We start from the raw sequence: 11013 nt of genomic DNA, 5'->3' as shown, positions 1-11013 counted from the left end.
GACTCGCGCAGGCTGGCGGATCTGGGTGCGTTATACTATGTAGACCTACGCGTTTTGTTCAAATACCAGTGATTTGCCATCCTAGAACAGACGGCACACAAATGAATACAATCAGCGAGCGTCAACATTACACGAAGGTCAGTTGGAAAACACGAGCATGATTGTTAATAGTAAGTGGGAAGCGATTCATGTTCTATCTTCTTTCATGTACTTCCAAGGCTCAATGCCAACTAGCACTCCGTCAGGGCCAAGCAGTATTGACGGTGAAGGCCCGTGAAGTGGAGCTAAAGTACGGCAGTAGTTCTTTTGATGAAGAAGGCAGGTTAGCATGGATGCTAATTAGCACTTCCCAGTGCGTCAGCAACCAGCATTCTACGGGGGAAGGGAAAGCAGTGCCCTGTTTCCCATTCAGCGAAGACAGCCTAACCATGTATTTTTTTGTCTCCCAAGCGGTTGGCGCCTCTTAAGCATCTGTTTGCAGATATTTCCACCAGGAAAGTATGGATATTGAGCCGGTAGGTAACAAAACATAGAAGGGAAAGCATGTCATGTGAGTTGTTCTGAATGACACATCTGCGCCTGGAATGGTCCTCCTTAGGCAAGCAGTTTCACGATTGCCGATTCCAAGCGACTTACAGCTACCCTGTTTTGGACGTTGGCTGTCAGGGTGAAGTTTTCTCTGCTCATCGAGCTTGCGCTAAGGGAGCACTTTACTTAAGTATAGCATCATTTCTAGAGTGAGGCAGGTAGCAGTCAGGAAGGCCGCACATTCGGGAAGTTTTCACAAAAGAGCTGGGACAAACGCAGTCGCTGTTACGAAGCTGTAGATAGCAAGATGGCAGTGCCTCGCTTTATCCAAAAGGAAGGATCTTGCGTTCCGCTCCTTATTTCTTGCATAGTTACCAGGGATGGCCTACCATTGCTCCCTGTACGGCAGGGGTATTGATAAATAGGACACATATAAGGCATATCTAAAGGAGCGCGTCTGCGGGCTACTGGCTTGAAGTGGACAACTGGCATTTCGCAGATGAGTTGCATGGGCTCCGGTTCCCGAAGAGACATGCCATCAACATTCCATGACGCGCCTTCGAGATACAGCCGTTTTACGTATGCCCCGTCCCGTGGCGCTGACGCAATTGTGTTTTCGTCGTATGTAGTCTGAAAAGGGCGCAGGCAAACTGCACGTGGAACAATCATGCGCCTCTAGCTCGGTTGACTATGAAAAGCTGACAAATCGGTACTCCATCTTGTGGTTGTTGTTTGTTCTAAATATAACCGGCGAAAGTACCAGTGCTATGAATTCGAAGCTAATGGTATCAACTGATATTGAATTCCGTCTGGCGAATTGCTGCAAAAGCGCCGTCAAGAAGGCGCTTGGGTACGTTAACCCCCCTAACCAGAAAGCCTTGGGCGGTCCCTCCTAATGAACGCACCGCATGAGGAGAGCATTGCGAAATAAAGTAATAGGCATGCATACTGAAAAAATGTTATTCATCCAGAGCACTCGAATGAAAATTTTTCGCCAAGTAGGTCGACATCTTCTCGATGCTACCAATGAGCAAAAGTAATGAAAGAGGCAATGACGTCAACTTACGAGGCCCCATTTGCTTATTTGCTCCACGCGTGCGGCTACATCGTACGCCCAAGAAGTCAGGGGTTTCAGTGACGGGAAAGCGAATTCCCAGCATTGTGGGACCTTTCCGTTCAGCAAAGAGCATTGTAGGTCTTCCAAATCTTCTGACATCACGACAAGACCTGCGACACCCCTCTTTAGATGGCGCACCGTCTCTGTGACGCACGTTAGAAGCCTGTTGAGACGCTGAGCTTCCTGTATCATTACGACCCGTAGAGGCGACATGTCTTCAAGCGTTGCTTGTTCCATCCTTGCAATGTCTATATGGTTGGGAAGTACGTTTTCGAGGTTATCACAACACCGCAATACCTGTACGTTACAAAGGCTGGATATGAAGGTAATGGCATACACATGTAGTTTAAGCTGCTGGGTGCAGAGCTGTTCTCGCCTCCACGTTACCGTCAAAGCAACTTGAGATAACGATGGAAAGTCGAGGATGCAGTTATATTCGTATTACCTAGTGTTTGCATACCCTAGATTCTCGGGATTCAGCGTCTCCAGTGTCGCTGAGATCAGCCCCTGGGAGTTGGATACTCAGGAGAGTTGCGAAAAGTTCTTCGGCCTCTTCTATCTGCGACTGGATTTCGGCATTAACATGCTGACCAAATAGCTCGGGTGGATCTATTGCTGGCAGCTCGCGAACGTACTGCCGGAGGCCCGCCTGGACGAATGCGCACAAACCGGAAAGCAGTACTTGGTGGCCGCTTGGCAAACAAAAGGGACATGATATTGCGGCGAGTCTGCAAGCGTTGGCTAACGATTTCAATTTCTGTGTGTGATGTTAGCAAACATGTGCGACCCCCGTTCATTCGAGGGGTGGCTACAATCAAGCATGCGTGTCCATTTATTTCGAGTGCCACCTGGACGCGAGAAAGAAACTTTTCATACCAAAGATGTGTCCTCAGGCATAGGATACTGCTGGAGTCCTTGAAACTTAAAGTCGTTCGACAACACTTGTTGATTAAAACAATCGTTACAGTACACTCGCAGCAGTCGCATGTCCCTTTCGTCAGTTAAGCGGCCACCATAACAAGCTCCTGCAATCCGAAAGCGTACTGCATCCCAGGGGAATTCACCTGTAGACTGCATCACCCAACGCAATGCAGTGAGCGAAGAATTCCTGCAAACGCAGATTCTATGCAGAAGATGCTGCCCTCTTAAGGTAATCGGGAACGATGAAGTACCTGTTCACAGTAAGTGGCAAGAAGGCTGTCCCCCACGAAGAAGTCGCTGTCGCTGAAACTGGTAGGTGTGTTCCACCCGAAATTGTGGAATTTCCCTCTTTCGATAAGTAAAGAGTGCAGCCAGCATAGGGAGAAGAAAAGCCGCTTGTAGCGTTCCTCGCCTGCAGCCAAGCGCTGCATGTCATCCTCGGTGCGGTGTTGCAACAAGCGCTGGAGATTGGCTTTCAATCCACGCGGTCTTTCTATACATATTTTCGTCGACCTGCAGGTTTAGAACGAACCGCAGTATGACGAGCAGCAAGCTCCGGCTCACCGCTGTTCGCCAGCTGACCGTTGTTTGGGTGGAGCAGTGGAGCCTATGATCCTCATTTTCCACAGTTGCATAATATTTGTGCAGTACCTTTGCAATAGGGCAAGCGGAAAATCAGGTGTAGGCTCAGAGCTAAGCCACAGCCTAAAGTCTGGATGAAGATGAGCTTCAAGAATCTCTTCGGCTAGCTTTTCGAGTGCCGGCAGCCAAGAGATAGCAAGGTGGCAGTTTGCCAGGAAAACCCAAAAGCCATGACGCGCACCGTCACGAATAACTTGTTCTGCCCTCAGTGCTTGCCCTTGGCCTAGTGCAACAGAAACTACCTGGTTTAAATACAAGAACGCCGCAATTAAACGTGAAGTGTCAGCAGCCCAAATTACGTAGAGGAGCAAGTAGAAAATCTCGTCACTGCAAGTTCTGCCTGCTCGGCTTCTCACAGTTGTGCCTTTTGAAGTGGCGAAGGACAAAAGCTGCCCAACAGGATCTACTCCAGACAGGATGAAGAGCAGTGGAACCGAGTTTTTGGACGATGACAACAATTCTTCCCAATCCAGTGGCGAGCACTCAACGAACTTAGAGTCCATAGACTCGGTGACGAACCGAGACGACGCAGGGATTATTCTGTCCGGACGAAGACACCTAATGACAATTAGCCTCTGGAGAGCGTCCAGTCTATTTTGCCAGTCACCGGGCAGTGCAGCTCGCTCAGGCTCTGGGGAGCCAAACCACCGGCGCCACTCCCTGCATTCAATATCACCTCGACAACCGCGCGAACTCTCCCAAAGTACAATACGGGCGTAGCTGCCTAAATGGCCACCGGGGAGGCAACACATTGGTGCAGATTACCAAGCCGCCAAGACCCCTGATTTCGAGTAACCATCAGCGCATCATACCTTATGTTTTGTTCTATTGAGCTTTGCAACCCTTGGAGGCCTTCCAGTTGGTCAGCCTTGCAAATAAGCTGCCACACTGATGGCGAAATCCACTCCGGATCAGGATTAGCAACAAGCGGAGGTGAGTCAGGGACTCCCCCATGAGTAAACAGAAAGGCATATTCTTGCCTGTTGATCTGATCTTCAGCAAGAAGCACGCTAGCACACAAGTGGAGGCTCAGTAGGGGTTTATGCCGTTCAAATATTCCTTGCCTTGCGTACCTGTTTAGCAGCACGACATGCACCACAAAGAGTACGTGCTTGCCTTCTTTCTTCGAACGGGCTGTTTGTCCGCCGAGGCGTGCTTCAAAAGTGAATAATTAATTGTTTGTTGTTCTCACTTGTACACGGCTAGCGTGTGATCTGTATTCAGTGTCATGACGTGGTCTTCTGCGGAGGCGGCCATTGCACTGGATTCCATCGCCCCTTGAATTGATTCCACAAACAGTTCCTCATAGGCGTCAAGAGAGAATTGATACATGGAGTCCGCCATTGCCAGATCTTGTAACACAAAGTACAGAACTGATGCTCGGTGACCGCACGGCCTGAATAGAACAAGACGGAGTGCTCATCTTGCCGCTTTACGTGACCTGTAGGCCTCGGGCATTATCCCATCACTAGAACTGGTGCTTGGGTCAGCGCGTTTTTTGGAACGTTACCGGTACGCCTCCCTCGCTTGATCAATCTTCCTCATAGTGCGTTCGGAAACTTCAATTTGGGAACTAACTTCCCCTGCGACGCGTTTTGAATCCTGAACCAGAGATATGCTCTTTCTGGCACGCGCATTTTAATTCGGTTGCTCTCACCTACCGTTGAGCCGTGTTTCTACCCATGGGAATGGCCAAGTCCGTTTGTTTGATAGCCCTATGGTCTACATACTGATCAATGATTACAGCACACCTCCAGGGCAGGTGCAAACGATCTACAGAGTCTCCAGGAGTACCTGAAGCACTCGAATCAGCTCGAGATCATCCAGAAGACAGCCTCTTGCATCGGTTAGCAGCCTTAAAATTTGGTCCTCAATGTCTTGCAACCGTTTCTGCCCTTCAGCAAGCCTTAATACTAGGGTGTGCTTATGTGCCTCTAGACTTGGCTCTTCCTTCATGACGACGATTCCCTGCATCGTCCGCAGTTGTCAGATAAATACTGATGTTCGTTTCCTCAGCATACTAGCAATACCAGACATTCCTGTCGCACAGTTGAATGCCTGAGCCAATGGCTGTCAGCTGTTCTCCTTGTGTTGTTTTCTTTTGCTGTTCAGCACTCCGTGTCTGCCTGTAGTGAAAGGCGCCTAATGAATTTCAGAGAGAAGCAATGAACGGTATGTTTTCGTGCTGACCAACAACTGCTCTGTGAGCCCATCCTGCATTATAACAAAGTTAATTAGTGTGACTTCAGCCTCTATCTCAGGAGGAAACAAGGGATTCCCGATTTTCGTCGTCATCCAAAGCGAAAAGCTGTCATCAAAAGGCACAAGCTGTTCTCCTGTATTAAGGGACCGCACAACGCATGGCAGTTTTCCACTTCTAAAGGGCTTAGGGTTTAGCGTGTCCATACGTTTAGACAGCTCCCGAACCGCCCTGCTTATTTCCCCACCAATGCTAATGAGCCGCTTCCCGTTGACATCCACAATGTTCTTAGTAATGATGGGCTCAAGAGATGGGTCAATTTGGGTTTGCAGGCGCTCAAGCAATACGCATCGTCCTGTTTGTACTGAAAGATGGAGAATTCGCAGGAGTGAATTTGACTCGGGGTCGACCACCTGGGATGCAGAGCGAAGAAAAACGGCGCATGCCCTATAGCCTCTGGCCTTCCTATAGGCACTCTACCTTGTGAGATACGCGACGAAGAAGAACCTGCATGCTCCGATATTTTACCGTGATCTGTGAAGACTTCAGCTTCCTAATCCAGCGATTAGCTTGATTTTGAGGGTCAATAATCAAAGGCCACTTCGAAGCCTTTGTTATTAACACGCCATTTTCAGCCGAAAACGGGTCTGTTGGGAGCCCATCCAGTTGCCACTGTCTAACGTCTACAGGAGTCACGAAAAAATCAGTGAAATCAAAATCGGCGCTACAGGGGATGGTCTCAGCTTGCACTTTGCCAATCCAAAGATCTTTTACCTGCAAAAAATGCCACGTAACCACGAAGAGGCGCGCTTTTCGATTTTGTGCTTTGTCCCCCGTGAAGTACGTTCAATATTGGGTTTTTCATTTCTGGACGATGCTACTATAAACTCGTTACCATCTAGCAACCCAGTGAACTCACAAGATGAGACCTGTACGATGATGTGAATGGGCCAGCATATGACATGAAGGCTGATCCAAGGAGAGCATCCCCAGGGATGTTGCCTAACTTATCTTTGTAGCTTTCCAGGGACAGCTCCCACCGATCTCTCTCGTCAGCCAAACCAGTGATCAGGCTTTCTGCTCTTTCCAGCTTTACTCGCAATTCCTCAGCCGAGCTGTTTAGCTCACTCTTGTTGCGAAGGCTTTCGTCATATTGATTATTCAGTTCCTCGAGTCTTCCTTGAATGTCCTCTAGGCTGCGCAGGAGCCACGCAGTTAGTCACATTGATTGTTTTCTGCCCCTAGCAGCCAGTTCAAGCTCATGCTCAGGCATGAGTATGCTGATGTACGTTACCCCTTACCTTTTGCGAGCAAGCCGCAGGTCGCTCTGCTTCTTTTCCAGCTCTTCCTCTGCAAGGCGCAGCTTCAAACGCTTTGGCTCCACCTCCCGGTAAACCTCCGCGTACATTTGCATTGCATGAACCCACAAGCACAAGGCTCCAGCAGCGCGAGACACTTTCTGCACGTTTGGCGGTGCAAATGAAGGGTCCTTCGTGAATTTCTCGATCTTTTTTAAGGTCGCATTTGTTATTGAATCCTTGTCGAAGTTTTTAACCCTTGTCAAGAAGCTGGGGTCGTTGAGTTCGATTTTTGCCTGAGACCATGAGGGTGATTTTTCCATGACTGTCATAACAGCTGCCATCGTTTTGACTACGAGATCTGCAACATTCAACAAACTCCGCTAAACAATTGACTGTCAATATCAAGGGATCATGACGTCAGTTGCAAAATCTGCCTGACGAGTAAGACAAGGGGTGGTTCAAAGACCTGGCGGTTTGGTGTATGCTTTGACCTCCGCCACGGATTTCTTATCAAGCTTCTCAAGAGCATCTATTGCTGCTTCTAGGGCTGGCATCGCCTTGGCAAGATCCCGCCTGGCTTCGTCTGAAAGAAGTTTTGTTTCCATTTCTTCGGTCTGGATACGGGCGCTGTCAGCTTCAACCTGAAGATGGACGAGGTGCAATATCCTGGAGATCATTGGAAGGGGGCAGGATTTCTCAGGTTTTGCTGGTCAAGGGTTTGAATAGCGTATCTTTTTGCTGTAAAATGGTGAGGAAAGCTAAGCATCAGGGTGAAAAGATGGTGGTTTCTCTGTTTGAGAAGGGAGACGCCAATACACGAGGCACTGAAGAAATCCATTAGCTACGATGATACCTGTTTCATTTGTTCATCTGCTAGAGTGCGTTTCTCGACAATAACCACCATAAGCTCGTCGCACTCTCGCTGTTTTCTTGCGACGTCCTCCTTTTTGGCCTCAAGTTCTTCATTCATTGCCTCTACCTGCTCACGAGCCTCTACTAGCTTGCCCAGACCACTTGACAGTTTATCAATCTTTTCGTGGACTCGATCTTTCTTCTCCTTAAGCGTGTGGCAATACCCCTACGCATCCATCCAAGAATATTAACAACAATTATAGGAATCTAATCAGCAATTCATATGGGGAAAAAACTTAATCTCACCCGAACGAGCCGAAGAAACTTCGTAGGCGTGATGAAGCTGGTCCTCTTGGCCTCTTTCCGAAAGGCCTCGGCCTCGCTTACAGCATCCATGTGAACATAGCTACTGGCACGCGCAACTGCTTCTCGAGTGCTAGCTTCCATATCAGCAGACTCCAGGAATGTGGCAGCAACCTCCTCAAGAGCTTCCTGGGGCCATGTGAAGAACCAGTCAATTGTTGTTTCGTTGATGAATGCAGGGAACATCCTGGAGGCAAAAATTGTCTACACGACTTTGCCAGTTATGCGGAGGGGTGAACCGCCAAAGCAAGCTGCATACACGGATTCGTGAGTTTAGGTTGCGAACGTGCTGTTACTGTTCTATACCTGCAGTAGTCCCTCATGGTGCTCCCGATTGGACTAACGCAGAGAAGAACACGAAGATTTTCTCTAACGCGTCCTAGAAAGAACTCAAGCATTGCATCCGGCGGCATTGAAACCCTCGCAGCATCAGCTGCTGGCTGAAGGTCCTTAAGCAGCAGTCCAAGGCTTTCAGCATCCAGCATTCCCGGGACTTGCCCAGAACCTAATAAGCTGTTCAGGCAGTCTGCGAATGCGTCAGTCTTGAGGTCTTTATCCGTTAGCAGTAGGCTTGAGCGAATACCATCTCTCCCTGAATTCAAACGCACCAGATGCGCTTCGGTTGTTTTGGAAACAGCTGGCCAGTCTTAAAGCAAGTCTTCTTCGATGCAAGGCTGAAAGGGCGTAGCCTTACCTGCCTTCACAATATGTTGCTTTAACTCTTCTTGAAAGTCTCGAACAGTAAAGTTCTTCGTCACTCGAATTCGCCAGAGGTTTAGCTTCAGTAGTTTTGTCGCAAATGTAGCCAGCGATTTTCTTCCACTACCTCCAATACCAACCAGCAGCATGTGGCCTCTTGGCATACAAAGTGTTCTGTGTATCCGACAGCAATGTTCGACTGCCTCTCTGAATAAAAACGGCACAAAAAGGACTGTTGCGGTTGATATTAAATTATGCGGCACAGATCAACTACTCTGTGAGCCCATACGTCTTGAGAAGTGCGAGGAAATCTTCTTCCCAAAGGTTTGTATAACGCAAGTCCCATAATTAGCAGACGGCTACGGCGAATATCCACGAGTTCAGCAGGTAGCTTACTTAAAAAGGACAAGGTGGATTGCTCCGGTGGTGCTGGTTGCATTGATCTCGTTTAGCTTTTGGCGTAGACTCAATCGTAGCGCTTGGCGATCCTGCACTTCCTCGTATCCTCCCAGTGACAAGGCGCCCGACTGCTCTAGCCGCATGTGGCTAAACAGAATGCCCCGTTCCTTCGTCAACTCCTTTGTCCGCATCTGAAAGTTCTTCTCAAGAATGCTGTCCAATATCTCTGTAAAGCGATCTACATCCAAAGTAGATGCCAAACGATCTTGATACACGCGCTGGCATTCATGATACCTTTGTACAGACCCCAAAAAAGCACACTAAGCTTTGATTAGCTGTGATTTTACGATTGTATGAAGCTCAAGAGCTTGTTAGGCGGCGTCTTTCCAGTGTATGTTTGACATGGCTGTTATTTGTGGCGGACCACAACTTTAACAAGACGTCCCTATCCTCAATGCACCGATGATCAGCTTGATATAGACCTTGCACCACTTTTGACATGTCGCGCATGCTGAATAGGTAGTGCGGTTTTCCAGGCTTTGGTCTGAATGTCTGCCGGACTGCTTGGTGCAAAGCGACAGTTGATACAGCAATGTTCTCTGCGACGCCCCTCACGTCCTGAATGGTGCGGAGTGTGCATAGACGTGCAGCGCAATCGCAAAAATTGTGGTGGGATGCGTTAAAGTGATCTGATGCAATGCTCAAACATATCCGACTAACTTTCACCTCTTTGAAGTCGGAGAACTTGTGGACTACAAGAGTTTGGTAGATCCGATTTATTCGTGGCAATGGGGGCTCAAGAAAGGCGATAGTGTTGAATCGCGAAAGTAAGCGAGAGGAAATGGACGCTCGGCCGCCTTCAGGAGCTCCCATGGCCGCAATAAGTTGCATGTCAAGCACTACCTTGAGTGACTGCCGGCTTCGATCGTACCTGCAGATACAAATGGCTCATCTGCAACTGAGATGCTGCAGACTGCGAGTGCAAGAGTGTAACAATAAACCTTCGTGAAGACTCTGTGGTCAGTGCCTTCCTACCAGCAGCCATAATCGAGAAAATGCCTGAGGAGTTCGAGCGGCGGCTGGGAGCCAAATTCATCAGGCTTCGGCATATTCAGATCGTCAACATAACAGAGCAGCAGTTTTCTTCCAGACGGCCCCCACTTCCCTTTCACTCGCTTTTCAAGTTTGCTTTCGAAGCCCTGCGCAACTCCCTCAAGTAGTGCCAACTGATGTGGGCAATCCACACGCATGCGAAACGCCATCCCTTTTCACTATCTGGACGCAACTCATCAAAGCCGTACCTCCTGTGCTTCCTTTGACGATGTTTGTGAGGAGAACGTAAGTGTAGTGGTTGTATAGACGCTGTCCGGTAGGTCGTCGATAACGGCTTTCTTGATGCAGGAAGTTTTTCCACAGCCACGGCTCCCAACTACGAGTGAGTTAACTTTGTGTCTCACCAGTCCACCCAAAAGGAAAGCATGACATACGACATCCGCGGTTGGAACGAAAATCCGATGGAATGGCATGCCGTCTAGAGGCCTGGGGCAGCACATATACTGCATGCCTTCTTCAACGGGTTACCCTCAGCGGAGCGGCAAAGGCCGTGAAGCGACCGAATGCAACACTTCTGAACAAGTGTCAACAATTATATGGGGACGCTCCACAGTGCATATTCCGAGGTATAGAAAGCCTGCAGAGAGATAGGGTTTTCAATATGAATCATCTGGGCGCTACCTGTATGGCGACGGCACCCGGTCCTCCCAGAGAATCCAATCACCCTTCTCCGAGCTCAAAGCATAATCATAAACGGTATGCAATGGCGGAAAGCTGTTGCTCAGCTGACGAATTGTAGAATCAAAATGTTGCCGGCTGGCTTCAGCAACAGCTGCTCCGACAGACCATGTGAGGGAGAACAGGAAGAGCTTTTCCAAAAAGGACTGCGTTCCATGCCCCTGAGACTTTGCAGACAGAGAATTGCACTTGACGTTCAA

At 48.8% G+C, this 11013-nt stretch overlaps 1 protein-coding gene across 1 annotated transcript; it reads right to left on the bottom strand.

Annotated features, from left to right (window-relative positions):
- Positions 1 to 813: 813 nt before the first annotated feature.
- On the bottom strand, positions 814 to 10514 carry EAH_00002970 (hypothetical protein; the record flags this gene model as incomplete). Its single annotated transcript, XM_013394007.1, has 22 exons — positions 814 to 1158; positions 1289 to 1420; positions 1784 to 1942; positions 2106 to 2294; positions 2392 to 2493; positions 2818 to 3079; positions 3701 to 3868; positions 4401 to 4604; positions 4719 to 4810; positions 5003 to 5176; positions 5399 to 5821; positions 5937 to 6182; positions 6328 to 6604; positions 6710 to 7067; positions 7176 to 7350; positions 7563 to 7766; positions 7868 to 8111; positions 8231 to 8516; positions 8619 to 8830; positions 9020 to 9316; positions 9447 to 9953; positions 10480 to 10514. The coding sequence occupies 22 exons, from the start codon at positions 10512 to 10514 to the stop codon at positions 814 to 816; spliced, it is 5091 nt and encodes a 1696-aa protein (XP_013249461.1).
- Between the last annotated feature and the right edge of the window lie 499 nt (positions 10515 to 11013).

This window comes from Eimeria acervulina, genomic scaffold (genome assembly GCF_000499425.1).
Source record: "Eimeria acervulina Houghton genomic scaffold, Eah_scaff10, whole genome shotgun sequence".
Taxonomy (NCBI): domain Eukaryota; phylum Apicomplexa; class Conoidasida; order Eucoccidiorida; family Eimeriidae; genus Eimeria; species Eimeria acervulina.
This window is presented reverse-complemented; position numbering and strand designations above follow the sequence as displayed.